The sequence below is a fragment of the Sesamum indicum genome, linkage group LG6, assembly GCF_000512975.1.
Source record: "Sesamum indicum cultivar Zhongzhi No. 13 linkage group LG6, S_indicum_v1.0, whole genome shotgun sequence".
In the NCBI taxonomy this organism is placed as follows: Eukaryota; Viridiplantae; Streptophyta; class Magnoliopsida; order Lamiales; family Pedaliaceae; genus Sesamum; species Sesamum indicum.
The window spans coordinates 374,576-388,752 of record NC_026150.1 but is presented as its reverse complement, the minus strand read 5'-3'; the positions used below and the strand labels follow the sequence as shown (position 1 = coordinate 388,752).

The window sequence follows — 14,177 nt, the reverse complement described above, 5'->3', positions numbered from 1 at the left end:
GAGAAAATGGGAGAAAGAGGGGAGAGGGTGGAGATGAGGACAGAGTCATAGGGTAATTTAGATAAAAAAAATAATTTTAACATGTAAGATTACTTATACCAATTAAATAGATTTGATTCATAATATTATGTATTGTGATTAATAAGATTAGGCCCGATATTGATTCATAACATGTAAGAGTTTAAGGAAATGATTCAATTTTTGTGAGATAAGAGAGAAATCAGTATATTTATTGTCCTAATTTCCTTCAACAATTATTTCCTCCTCTTAAATGCAGTTATATTTTTCTTAAAAAATGGTCTCAAGCTGAAAATAAATAATTTTTCTTTTCAACCAAAAGTACTTAACAATCACATATTAGGTACGTGCGATATACTATTAAATACCAAAAGTACTAATTTTTGTAAGTTACGAGGCTAAAAATACTAATTCCGTAGTGAATGAGACAAATAATGAAACGGGCATAACTAATAAAATAAAAAAATATTATTTTCTCAAAAATCGTACAACAGTTAAAAGTAGTATTTATATAATTATTGAATGGTTTTAGGTGGATATTTGATTGCGGAATATTTTTTTATTAGGGAGGGACTCTATATTTTTTATTTAATTGTATAGTATAAAAAGTAGTAAAAGGTGTGGTGAGAGGGAGAGCAGTAGATTGGCGGAATGAACCACATGTTCAGACCTCCTAGTATTAGTTTATCCTTTGGTCAAATAAGTAGATTTGGTTTACCGGTCAGCATAAGTAAACTACCATTCCTGAATTCCACAAAAAGGTAATAGTAATTTGAAGATTTTTCTGTTGTTTCAAGTTTTAACAATCTGATGCAATTGGGTTGCACTTTATATTAAAGGAAAAGTAGCGACATAGGAAAGTGCGCGTTCAAAAGATAACCTTTTCTTAAAGATAATGCTCCCTGCCTTACTGTACTGGCTACTATTTTAATTACACTTCTCTTTGCCCTTGTATAAATTAGTTGTTATGCCATTATCCATTTCAGATGCATATAATGAATAATTATTTAATTTTAAAATATATTATAAATAAAAATAAAATATATAGATCAAAATATTATATTTAAAATAAATAAATAAATAGAATTAATTTAAAGACAGTTCATCCTCCACACACACTGCTCCCAACAAAATATTTCAAGCTGAAAACCTCTCTTTTTCCTGTTGATTTATATTCTACAGAGTTTTTCTAAATATTTCTGATTTTTAGTAAATTTTAATTAAATAAATTATTCAACATTCTGACAAGATGGAGGGCAATTTTGTAACTTTAATATTATGGTAAAACAAGAAATTAATAAGTAAGTAGGAGTAAGGAATTAAATTAGAATAGAATATTACAAGGGAAGATTCCTAGTCCCAACCAATGGGCTTCAATTGCTTAGCTGTATTCCTATTAATATTCAGAGCGCACCCCACCCACCACTCCCTCTGGCGCCACTTCAAAACTTTTAATTAATCGTTTAATTTGATTCTCATTGATTAAATAATTATTTTCGACAAGCTACAAACCCCTCTTCCCTCACTATAAATACCCCCTCTCTTCACGCCAAAAACCTCTTTCGACACACTCCGGAGGCTTCTATAAGGTTAGAATTTCCTTTTCCTTTGCTTTCGTTTCTCATTGTTTTCCGTTTCATTCGTTTTCTTCTTTATTATTTCTTTTTTCTTTTGTTGGTTATTTACTGGTTTGATTTTGCTTTTGGTTTTTGATCCGCTGTGTTAACTTTTTTTTTTTTGTTGTTGATTTTGTTTTCGTCCGCAGATTGATCGGGAACAGATCTAGGTTTTTTGTACCGTAACTGCGACTAGACATTTAGAATTTGAAGACGTTGAATCTTGAGCATCGTTTCTATGTTTCTGTACTTTTGTCTGCGTGGGTTCTTATGACGTACGGCGTCCTGATGCGTCGAATTAGAATTCTCCACTCCTTCTCAGTAGTATTCCTGTACTGGTTCTATGTGTTTTCATGAACTAGCCTTCTGATCCTCTGTAACCTTGATTTGATAGCGTTAAGATTTAATTCTGCTGACCAATCGAACTCCTCAATTAGCCCTCATTTCATTAGAACAAAATCAACTGTACATACCCAATCAATTGTTCATTCATTTCTGGGAATGGCTTCAAAACAGCTGCCGACAAGCCCAGGTTCTGACCTGGATGAAAGAAAGAGGAAGCGGAAGTTGTCCAACCGGGAATCCGCTCGTAGGTCCCGGATGAGGAAGCAACAACACTTGGATGAGCTGATTGCCCAAGAGAGCAAGATGCAGGAGGAGAACAAGAAGCTCAGGCAGATGATTGATGGTGCTTCTGAGCTGTATATTAATTTTGCATCTGAGAATAATGTGCTGAGGGCTCAGGTGGCGGAGCTAACTGACCGCCTTAGATCGCTGAATTCTGTACTTCAAATTGCATCTGAGGTCAGCGGCCTGGCATTTGACATTCCGGATATCCCGGATACTTCGCTTGAGCCATGGCAGCTGCCTTGTCCGGTACAGCCCATCCCAGCTTCTGCTGATATGTTCCAGTACTGAAAAATGGTGGAAAGGATAATTGGTTTGAACGGCCCTTCTGATTCTCCAATGGTGGTTTTGAGTATATTAGTCTTAGTTATGATATTTGCTTTTAATGATGAGTCTGAGATCAGGTAGTGAGGGTTCTTGTATTATTAAGAAGTCTGTTAATTTAGTTTTGGAGTTAAAATATGTTTGCGATGGGCTTTGTCATGTTGGATGGATCTCCCTTGTAGCTATTATAATTTGTTTCTTGATTGATGGCTCACAAATAAATTTGTTTTAAGTTCTAAATTATTACAGTGATGGCGCACAATAAATCGAACCTGCTACATGGTTTGTTACTTGTACTCGTGTGTATGCTGGTTGATGGCATCTTTGTAACAAAGGTATTGTGTAATTAACGTGTTCCCCTTATCGTATTATGATATTTCTATAGATATTGTCCTATATTCTTGGGACTATCCTCAATTTTCTGCTATCTATGTCATAAATGTCGCAATGTTGTTTCTTTTAAGCTCTATAACGTGTTACTCCTTATTTCAACCAACATTTACCTTCTGCATCTATGCCACGCATGAAATAGGTCGAGGTTAAACACCCTAGTAAATTCAGACCACTATATAGATTATCAATCAGTACTATGAATTGTTTCTTCAGTTTAGTTGTGGAATTTCTGATATGGATTCTGTTCGGTTGTACAAATAGCTGTAAATCTAAATTTGGAATATTTCATGTAATTTGTAGTATAAATCATCAAACAGATTAATCACCAATAGCACTTACAGAGTATTGTATATGCTTTAATTAATCATCCCAAACGGATCCAAAGTGCTGTCACTAATACCTTCAAGATCAGAGTCCCAGACAACAGGTTTATACCCAAACCCATAACCACAATAACAGACTATAGCAATAATCAATTATCATAAGTGCGGCACTCATCGGTCTCCGGGTTGTCCTTGCAGAAATTCTCCAATGGATCCGACTCCTTCTGCTTGTCCCTCGCATGGCTGGCCGCCGCGCTCAGCTCCTCCACCTCATCCCACGCCGCCGCGCACTCGCCGCTGACGGGGTCGTCGGAGCAGGCTTCCTGTGCATTCTTGATGCTCTGCTCCACCTTATCCGAGATCTGATCAGGCGCAGCTGCCACTGGGCGGACGTACATCCGGCCGTGGCTAAATTGGGTGGTGCACCTCTTCCATGGGCTGTTGAGCAACGAAAACTTGACTGCATGAGGTTTTGAGGAATCTGATAGCTTGGCGAAGACTTTTGGGGTTGTGATACTAACTCCGGCCACCGCTGCCATTATCGAATTCTGACAAACTGCTACTCCTTTCTTCAGTGGTAAAGCGCCTAAAATCTTGTGAAGGTATATGATACTTGTTTCGGTGGGTCTTGCGAGGGTATATAATTGGGGAATGTGGTGAACTGTGGGCACATATTTCTTATCATTTCAGCACCAATCACAGATTTCCACGTATATCTCATGACGAGATATTATGTACAGAAATATCTTTTTTTTCTGTGTGATTGGTTTCTCTAACCAAACCTTGGTTCTTCATCATCTGTGCTGGTTGAGGTCTTTCTTTGGTTAATCATTCATTTTTCAAAAAGAGAAAAAAAAAAAATCTAAATGTGAACAAGAAAAGGAGGATATCAATTTGAACAGGCAAGTCAAAAACCTGGTCACCTTAATTTTGAGATGATTAAATTGTGAAAAAGAAAAAAGAAAGGGTGGAAAGTTTAATAGCAATTCCATTTCCACACACGTGTTACAATTGACAACACTTGCATTAGGATTCTTCTTTCATCACCCAAAACTGTTACCATCATACAATTGAGAATACGATAGAGTATACTGTAACAAATATCTCATGCATACTGGAAACTTGTCATTCTTCTTTTCTATTTATCTTTACTTTGGGCTTGGGCTTAGAAGTTTGCATTAATGTCACTAAGCCCAACCCAGTCAATCAGTTCCTTTATAGTACTTAGGAGTTTGACACACTGAGAATGTTATGCATTTCCTAGCTCTTTATTATCTTTCTCAATTCGTACCTGACGAAAATCAAACTTATTTTATGTTTCTATGTGGAATAATACAAACTGAGTAGCCTGTGTTTTCTGGTTTCATCTTTCTATACATCAATCTACGTGGTCTCTACGGGTATATAATAAATATTTTTTATATTATAAAATATGTTATAAATAAAAATAAAACATATAAATCAATATCTCGTAAATTAAAAAAAAATTAGTTTAAAAATATTATCAACACACCAACAAGTGATAATATTGGTTAAAAAATTAGCAGTTTTTATGAAGGAATAGATAAGATAGAAAAAATAAGCCAAGAAGAAACGGAAATATCTTAAAAAAGTTTTTGCAGTTCGAGTCATGTCCAAAAACCAGTACCAACTCTTGTTCAGTGTCATTGCAGGCCTCTGCCCGCTGCGGCCGCGCGTACCCAATCAAACCTCGCCGCAAAAGAGATTCCAAAAGGATTACACAATTACACCTGTGCTTTTTTTAACGCCATTATTACTTCATACTTGTACCTCCACACTAACACTAACATGCGCCTTCACAAAGTCTACCACCGCTTCTCTCTCTTTCATTTCCCCAAACCGCCTCTCCTCCTCTCCTCCACTCCTCACTTTCTCTCTCTAAATCCCTCTGCCCCTCCTCCGCTTCAATTCATCAGCCGTTCTTCATCAACTTCATCAGCTGCCCTTAGAGCCAAAGCTATGAGATTCCGGAACGTCGTTCCCGTCAACGCCTTTGAGAACGACGGCGCCTCTAACGGCGCCGCTCGTTCTTCATCCTCCACCACTGACTGTGAAGGTACCTAGTGGGTGGCAGACATGCCTGTCTTTTCAGCGTATCTAACTGCATTTTGAGAATACTATTTGCTCGTCAGCAGTTGGACTTGTATGTCGTTTCAGCTGAATTTCGATTGAATGTGCTGACACAGAGTGTATATAAGGAGAATATCGTGTTTTCTCTGGGAATTTGTTGTTTGTTTAAGCTTTTACTGCTTACTTCTGATCAGCAGCTCTTGATCTTGTTTTATGTAGTTAAAAAGGTTTATTTGATGTCTTCCTTTCTTACTTTATTTGTTCTGACTGTGAGCTTTTTTGTGTTGATGATTTTATCTTACTTGGTAGTGTCAATGCATTCTGCTTCATCTTTGCGGAGACACCTTTAATGTAGTTGATGACTGTTATTGAATCCATATGAATAAGAGTATTGCTAGAGGTAGTTCTGTCTTTCTTTGAAATAGTTCGGCTGAGTGTATTTTCAAAGTTTTGGCAATTTACCTCAGGAGGGCATGAGAAAGTTTTTGGTTGCTTTGCCTTGATCCTTGGTGGAATCTGTATGTCAATCGATACAGAATGATGTTCTTCTATTGGTAAAATCCTATGGATAGATTCTTATTTGTACTGCCTGGTGCATGGTTTTGCATTTCCAGAATTTCCGCAAGTCATGGAGCCGTCATTCTGTTGTTTCTGGATTGTCGGAACTGATGAGATTCATTAATACCATGCCCTGGATTTGTAGAAGGCATATTCTTGTCGTCAGCATGTATTTGTGTTTTAGCTGCATTATGCTTTGTGGAATACAGTGGCCTTAGCTGTTGGAAAATCTGCACTCTCTATTTGATTGGTCATAAGTAGGGTTTTTGCAAGGAACATGATGCGTCACTTACAGTCGTAATCTCATATCATCACCAACCTTCTATAACTATCTCTTTTACAAAATGCGTGCCAATTCATACTCTATGTTGCCATTTGGTATTGCTTCTATTGCATATCAATTGTAAATGCGCGTATCAAATACACCACCGATATCAGCATTTCTTCTGTCTTAACCTCCATCATCTCGATTTCTTAAACTTCGCATGCTTGCAGATTCATCCTCGGGAAATGGATATTGCCTTCCTCCACGGGAGATTAGAGATATTGTTGATGCACCACCGCTTCCAACACTATCATTCTCTCCCAATAGGGATAAAATACTATTCCTTAAGAGGAGGTCGTTACCTCCTTTGGCTGAATTGGCTAGACCCGAGGAAAAACTTGCTGGCGTCCGCATTGATGGAAAATGTAATTCGCGAAGTCGAATGTGAGTTAGAGAACACTGCTTGGACCATCTTGTGACCAAATCAGTGTTCTTTTTCACCAACCAACAGTGTGAAGGGCTTACGTATTGCTATTTTCTGGTTAACTCTTTTTACTGCTCTATATCAAGGACACTGACATTCATTTTCAGGTCATACTATACTGGCATTGGAATCTACCAGATAATGGATGATGGTACCTTGGGCCCTGAAAAAGAATTATCTGGGCTTCCAAGTGGTGCTAAAATCAATTTTGTCACATGGTAAGCTTGAAATGTTATGGTTGGTTTGTATCTTTGTCAAATTCATTTTTGGTCTCTCAAATGATTTTTGATGTTTGAGCAAGACATGCGCTTGTTTTATTTCAAACTAGCTGCCGTAGTACGCCTCCATGTGTACATATAATCAATAATATTCTATGTTTTAAACTATATTATGAATATATATAAACCAATACATTATATTTCTAAAAAGAAAAAAAAGAGAGAGAAAGAAAGCAACAAAGAGAAAAAGAAAATCAACTTAGGGGTATAATTGGTATAATGATAAAATTGGTGTTGCAGTGTCATAACCGTCGTTTGTGAGAGGAAAAGTCTTTTTCTTTTTATATAGTATAGACGAACTGGTACTATACACATAAATGTTAATTTCTCTTTTTGTCTGATGTACGAAGTCTTTCTTGTCTTCATTGTCCTCATGTCATTGGTAACTAATGGAATTCTAACAATCGAATAATGTAAAGTTTTTGTTCATCCTTTAACTCATTTTTCTTTTGCTCCAACAAGGTCAAATGATGGTAGCCATCTGGCCTTCAGTGTACGAACAGACGAGGTAACTTATTCCATTTAGTAATTCGTTGTAGTCTATAAATGTATCAATGTGCCTTGTCCATCTTGCTCAATAACTTCTTACTTTATGAGCAATGATTTTGTAGATACACCTACTTACTTGTTTTGCTTAAATGGCATGAATTATCTAGAATCTTGGTTCAACATAATCTTTGAATGTTCCAAATAAGAAGCAAATTCACTGATTTTTCTTGCTAATTCTTATCTTGTTTCATTTTTTCCAAATAAATGGCATGTCCTCTGACCGCTGATCTATGACTTTTACAACTAACCCTTGGACAGGAGGACGGCAGGAGTAGCATGCTAAAAGTATGGGTAGCTGATATTGAAGCGGGGCAGGCTAGACCCCTTTTTGAGGCACCAGATATTTTTCTAAATGCAGTTTTTGACAAGTATACTCCCATACATTTACTTAGATTTTTTACAGGTCTTTTCACTTTCTAATTTTCTCTCTTACTTTTTCTTCCCAGCTTTGTGTGGGTAAATAACTCAACCCTGTTGGTTTGTACTATTCCTCTATCTCGTGGAGGTCCTCCAAAGAAACCTCTGGTTCCTTCTGGTCCTAAGATCCAATCTAATGAACAAAAGGATATCATTCAAACAAGAACATATCAAGATCTTCTGAAAGATGAGTACGATGAAGATTTGTTTGATTACTATGGGACTTCACAACTTGTTCTGGTTACTCTGGATGGATCAGTTAAGCCAATTGGATCTCCAGCTATATATACGTCATTAGATCCATCTCCAGATGAAAAGTATATTATGATTAGTTCGATGCACAGGCCATATTCTTTTACTGTACCGTGTGGGCGATTCCCCCGAAAGGTTGATCTCTGGACAGCTGATGGGAAATTTCTAAGGGAACTTTGTGATTTACCGCTTGCTGAGGATATTCCCATTACACATAATAGTGTTAGAAGAGGAAAACGCTCAATCCATTGGAGAGCAGATAAGCCGTCAACACTTGTCTGGTATGCAATCTAGAGATTCCTGCATGTGGTATCTCTTTATTTGGAATAAGTCTGTAAACTTAATGAACTTCGCATTGAACTTGTGAAACTTCCAATGACCGACAATAGTCTATTTTCTTCCTTGCTATTGAAAGACATTGCTCTTTCAAATTGAATGTTTTTTGTAATTTGTTACTCATGGTTGAGCAGAACTATGATGTGCTAGGACTTCAAAAAGTTATATGCAGGTATTTCACATTTCAGCATTCATCTGAGTTAATGCAATAGGAGAAGATACAGTGCTCGTTGGCACAATAGTTTCTGCTTGTTTGATGGCGATTCCTCTATGAATTGATGATTTATGAAATTTCCAGTTCATGTAGTTTAATAGAGTTAGCAACGGAAGTAGACACTGATTGAAACTGGAACTCGACATTTTCCTATAAATTTTGGTACTTGCATCTGAGATTCTCCTTTGAGATAAAATATTTTTTGTCAATCTTTCTAGGTCTGTTGTTTATATAGGCCTTAACCAACCTGTTGATGATATTCCACATGATGACTAGTAATGCACAGTGATTTTGAATGGTTGGTGCATCTGACTCATTTTTTTACCTTATGAATAAGGGTTGAGACACAGGATGGTGGTGATGCCAAAATTGAAGTCTCTCCACGTGATATAATTTACACAGAACCTGCTGAGCCAAGGGAAAATGAGGAGCCAGTTGTTTTGCATAAACTCGATTTTCGCTATGGGTATGATTACAGTCTAATGTTTATCCATTACACTTTGGCTCACTAACTGGTAGATCATTTCGGATCCATGCATAACTGTAATATCTGTTTTATATTTGTTTTCGTAATGTGCATCATATAAGTGAGGCATGTGGACATCGGATCTGACAAGCTTCTTATGCACGCTAAGTATAATGACATATATATTTGGCATTGGACTCTTTTGCATAGTTTCAATAAAATAACACTATTTAATTTGCTGGAATTGTACTCCGACTGCTTCCTTGCTGATGCATTGCCAGACCACCCATACCACCATTTAATGCAAACCGTATCTTAAACTTCATTCGTTCTATTTTTTCTTTTAAATTTTGGATGAACTGTGAATGTCACGGTTCAATGATGCTAGTTACTAATTTTTGTGGACCACTTTTCTAGGAGTAGCCTAATAAATTATGTGAGTGACTCTGACATAGTCACATTTTTTAGAAATTATATCATTCTTTTGTTTGTTATATCATATGCTGACACCATCATTCTTGCTGATCCACAACTATTTGTGCTTTTAGGGGGATCTCATGGTGTGATGATTCTCTTGCATTAGTTTATGAATCTTGGTATAGAACACGGAGATTACGGACCTGGATTATATCACCTGGATGTGAGAGTGCGAGTCCTCGGATACTGTTTGATAGGTCTTCTGAAGATGTTTACTCAGACCCTGGTTCTCCGATGCTGCGGAAAACTTCTATAGGCACTTACGTGATTGCAAAAATCAAGAAGGAAAGTGATGAAGGCACATATCTCTTATTAAATGGAAGCGGTGCTACTCCACAAGGGAATATTCCCTTTTTGGATTTATTTAACATGTTAGTTTAACGTTTCTTTTGCTATTTATCCATCATTAACATCATAATGATCTCAATCTGACACGAGGAATTTCAGAAATACAGGTAATAAAGAACGAATATGGGAGAGCGACAAGGAGAAGTATTATGAGACTGTTGTTGCTCTGATGTGTGATCAGGATGAAGGGGACATATATGTTAATCAGTTGAGAGTATTAACTTCTAAAGAATCTAAAACTGAAAACACACAATATTTCATACTTAGTTGGCCAGAAAAGAAAGCAACACAGGTTACAAATTTTCCCCACCCGTATCCTCAGTTGTCTTCATTAAAGAAAGAGATGATTAGGTATCAGAGGAGCGATGGGGTTCAACTTACTGCGACCCTATATCTTCCACCTGATTATGATCCTGCAAGAGATGGACCCCTTCCATGTTTAATGTGGTCTTATCCTGGAGAGTTCAAAAGTAAAGATGCAGCTGGACAAGTACGTGGTTCTCCAAATGAGTTTGCCGGCATAGGTCCAACATCTCCCATGCTTTGGCTAGCAAGAAGGCATGTTTCTTTCCTTTTCACTTGCTTAAAGTCCTACCTCTTTGTTTCTAGCCAAGTTGCTCCGTGTTGACCTGTCCATCACACTTTTAATCTTACAGTTGGCATATTTGTGATCACTGCTTATTCTGCAGGTTTGCTATCTTATCAGGACCAACAATCCCTATCATTGGAGAGGGGAATGAAGAGGCAAATGATAGGTATCATGTTTTTATTCTGTTTCTGTTGAAGGCAATAGAAAATTTTCTTTCTTTCAAGAGTCCTGCAAATACTTCTATTCCTTCATGGATAGTGTACAAAGATCTTACTGGTCAATCAAACGTTTTAGGAAAATCTCATAGGAAATGTCCGACCTACCTCAAGGGGTACAGAAATAGCAAGGTTGTAATTCCTAGAATACTGATAACATGGTCGAATCAATTCTATTAATTCTAATCAATTGGATATTGTGTGGCTTTTGCTCTATCTTACAGCCGAAGTCTATATGGCTTACTGCCTTCTAGCTTTACACACCGTGCAAAATTCTTGTATTCCCTTAAGCAGCCATCGCTCCCAGTCATAATTTTCTTCAATCTTGAATTCTAGTTTCCATTTCCTGAGTTTTTGGCTTTGTTTTGGAAGATGCAAAATTGGAAGAATAAATATTTGTTTTATAGTTCCTGTGATATAAGTTACGTATTGGTTTTGGGCATTCAGGTCTTTTTCTGCATCACTATTGCTGGTTGCAGCAACAGCTGCTATGTATTAGTTGCTTGTAGCCGTTAACCCATTTTGTTAGAGCCGTCTGTGGCATGTATGGCATTCATAATCAATTTTATTGTTCATCAGGTATGTAGAGCAACTTGTTGCAAGTGCAGAGGCTGCAGTTGAGGAAGTTATTCGCCGGGGTGTATGTTTCTCCACTTCTCATATTATGGTAGCAATTTTTAAAGACAAGTAACACATTCTATGAGTATTTTGCTCTCTAGGTGGCTCATCCAGACAAAATTGCTGTTGGTGGTCATTCCTATGGGGCTTTCATGACTGCAAATCTCCTTGCTCATGCACCTCATCTTTTCTGCTGCGGGATTGCCCGCTCTGGAGCATATAACAGAACGCTTACACCATTTGGCTTCCAGGTAGTGCTTTAGTTTTGGTTGGTAATTATACAGTTTCTGCAGTTTAGTTAATGAATTGTGGTTATGCCTCCTCTCTCTCTCTCTATTTTTTTTTCTTTTTTGGCTTTATGCTAGGGGTTCCTGTGTTGCTATTTGATCTTTATTGTGTTCTTTTGTCCTGCATGATCTGGTGACTGTTGAATCTTTCCTATTGTAGAACGAGGATAGGACACTTTGGGAGGCCGTTGATACCTATGTTGAAATGAGCCCATTTATATCGGCTAATAAGATTAAGAAGCCTATCTTGCTTATCCATGGAGAAGAAGACAACAATCCAGGAACCTTGACAATGCAGGTGGGATATGGAAATAAAACTTCTCGGTCTTGTTCTGTTTTTAACACCCGCACTTGCACAGAACTTTTCTAGACAAGGGTGAGAATTATGCCAGTAATGCTTTGCAGCCTTTTTATGTTTTGCATTATTTTCTTTGTTCACATATTCAGAGTTTTCCCGTGCATTTTGCTACTTGTAATTTGTGCTGTTAAGAACTTGCAACTATCCTATAGCTGTTACTACTTTGCTGACCTCTCTTATTAAGTTTCTCCTTGCCCACAAATTCTGAGTTGAGTTATGTATTTAAATTGAACATGATGCAGTCAGATCGTTTCTACAATGCATTGAAAGGTCATGGTGCACTTTGTCGCTTGGTTATTCTTCCATTTGAGAGCCATGGCTATGCAGCACGAGAGAGTGTGATGCATGTCCTCTGGGAAACTGATAGGTGGCTGCAAAACTACTGTGTGACGGCTAATTCATCAGATGCTGGTGAAGACCCTAATGAGCATGAAGAAGATGCAAGCTGCAGCATATCAGATGGAGAAAGTAAAGTTGGTGCAGCTGGAGGAGTTGCAGAGCGGCCAGATCATGAAATTGATAAAATTCACACCATGCACAGGTCTTCATTGTGGTAACACTTCATCTCCTTCAGTTTTCAAAATTAACAGAATTGTTTCTTGGAAGCTTGTGCTTTAGGAATGATTATTTTCCAATGATTTACTGCTCCGTTAATATTTACTAACTGAAAAACAAGTAACTGTGTCAAAAAAAGCCGTGCAAAATCTTAGTATCAAAAGATCAGCTGTTCCCCCACATTCACTATCACATAGCAATCATGATAGGAACTGATTATGCCGTGATGATGATCTATCTTAATTGTTTTGGTCTAAAATATGGAAATAACACCAAGCGTCAGCATGTACTTTACTCAAATGATCTATGCTATTTTCATCTTTCTCTCCACCCTCATTGCTCGTGATCAGTGGCCCATATATTATTGTTAACTTTGCTGCTATCTAACCGCTGGTTTCTTATCTGAAGTTTTTGATATCCAAACTCTTATGCAGATACAATTGATATGATCCAGAAAAACTGATACTCTAAAGCTCTTGAAGCTTAAAGTGGATCAACTGTAGTTAACCCTACAGGTGAAATGCAGCTTAAGTTCTATGATATAGCTCCACTAACCAAATACTTGTATGTACCAAATAATTGAGGTTCTTCTCTTCTAAAATGATCTTTGCCAAAAAGGGGCAGTCCATTACCCTCTTCAGGATTTTGCTTTGGGTTCATCAGCAAATATTTATTGCCGGGAAGCAAATAAGTGGATTGAAGTTAATAATATTTATCGTCATTGATTTATGCTTTTGTAGTTGTCAATCCTCCATTTGCGTTGCGTCACTTTTGTCTTTTCGTTTTTGGAAAAGGGAACTGGAAGAACCAAAAGATAATAAATCGAAGTTGGGGGATTTCCTGTTTGAATAGCTTTCCTCATAAATGTACTCGCTAACAAGATACTATTGCAGTTGGGCGGACCCCGACTTGGTCGTCCACTATTTCACATTTGAATTTGTCTTGGGTGACACAAATGGACTTCATTTTGGGCGCGGCCTTAGGAGTTTCCATTGATACGTTTAGTAACTAAGCCCAAACCAGTCGAGGTCTTAGATTCTTGAATTTTCTATGCATATCTTCAACTTTTGGGATTATGCTTTCTTTCTCAAATTATTGTCTAAAAAAGATATTATAGTCAAGAATTAAATACTAATAAAAAGAGCCATTTCCTATTTGTTAAACACGGCTTTCAGATATTTCCTTTTTCATTTTGGGTTATCTTTTGTGTCTTCTTATCTACTCCTTCACAAAGGTTGTTTTTATCACCATAATATTTTGGGTGAATTATATTTTGCCATTCGAACTATGATTATTTTTATACTTTGGCATTAAATTTTTTTTTTTTGTTGTCATTTATCATATTGATTTTACAAAATTTACACTTGGTCATTTATAACTATTTTTTAATTAAATTTTTATTCAAAAAACAATCGCATGCAATGCACATGAGATATTTAAGGGTCATATGATGTGATATTTTTCATATATGTGCAACATGTGATGTTTTTTTGGCAAAAAAATATTATATATGCTAAAG

At 37.0% G+C, this 14,177-nt stretch overlaps 3 protein-coding genes across 4 annotated transcripts; 2 read left to right on the top strand and 1 right to left on the bottom strand.

The window, feature by feature from the left end:
- Nucleotides 1,451-3,002, top strand: LOC105163044 (bZIP transcription factor 53). Its single transcript, XM_011081252.2, has 2 exons — nucleotides 1,451-1,607; nucleotides 1,784-3,002. Exon 2 carries the CDS (start codon nucleotides 2,136-2,138, stop codon nucleotides 2,550-2,552), a length of 417 nt encoding a protein of 138 aa, XP_011079554.1. The 5' UTR covers nucleotides 1,451-1,607; nucleotides 1,784-2,135; the 3' UTR covers nucleotides 2,553-3,002.
- Nucleotides 3,243-3,960, bottom strand: LOC105163045 (calvin cycle protein CP12-1, chloroplastic-like). The gene has a single exon (XM_011081253.2). It carries the CDS (start codon nucleotides 3,838-3,840, stop codon nucleotides 3,451-3,453), a length of 390 nt encoding a protein of 129 aa, XP_011079555.1. The 5' UTR covers nucleotides 3,841-3,960; the 3' UTR covers nucleotides 3,243-3,450.
- LOC105163043 (probable glutamyl endopeptidase, chloroplastic) lies at nucleotides 4,943-13,397 on the top strand. 2 transcript variants are annotated; one of them, XM_020694800.1, is made up of 15 exons: nucleotides 4,943-5,378; nucleotides 6,446-6,659; nucleotides 6,807-6,917; nucleotides 7,440-7,485; nucleotides 7,785-7,894; nucleotides 7,973-8,476; nucleotides 9,083-9,211; nucleotides 9,760-10,059; nucleotides 10,136-10,594; nucleotides 10,726-10,791; nucleotides 11,420-11,480; nucleotides 11,560-11,709; nucleotides 11,906-12,043; nucleotides 12,346-12,644; nucleotides 13,093-13,397. In XM_020694800.1, the coding sequence occupies exons 1-15, from the start codon at nucleotides 5,111-5,113 to the stop codon at nucleotides 13,100-13,102; spliced, it is 2,865 nt and encodes a 954-aa protein (XP_020550459.1). In that variant the 5' UTR covers nucleotides 4,943-5,110; the 3' UTR covers nucleotides 13,103-13,397. The 2 variants fall into 2 exon arrangements, with proteins under 2 accessions (XP_020550459.1, XP_011079552.1); XM_011081250.2 differs by having other exon boundaries at nucleotides 4,944-5,378; nucleotides 12,346-12,656.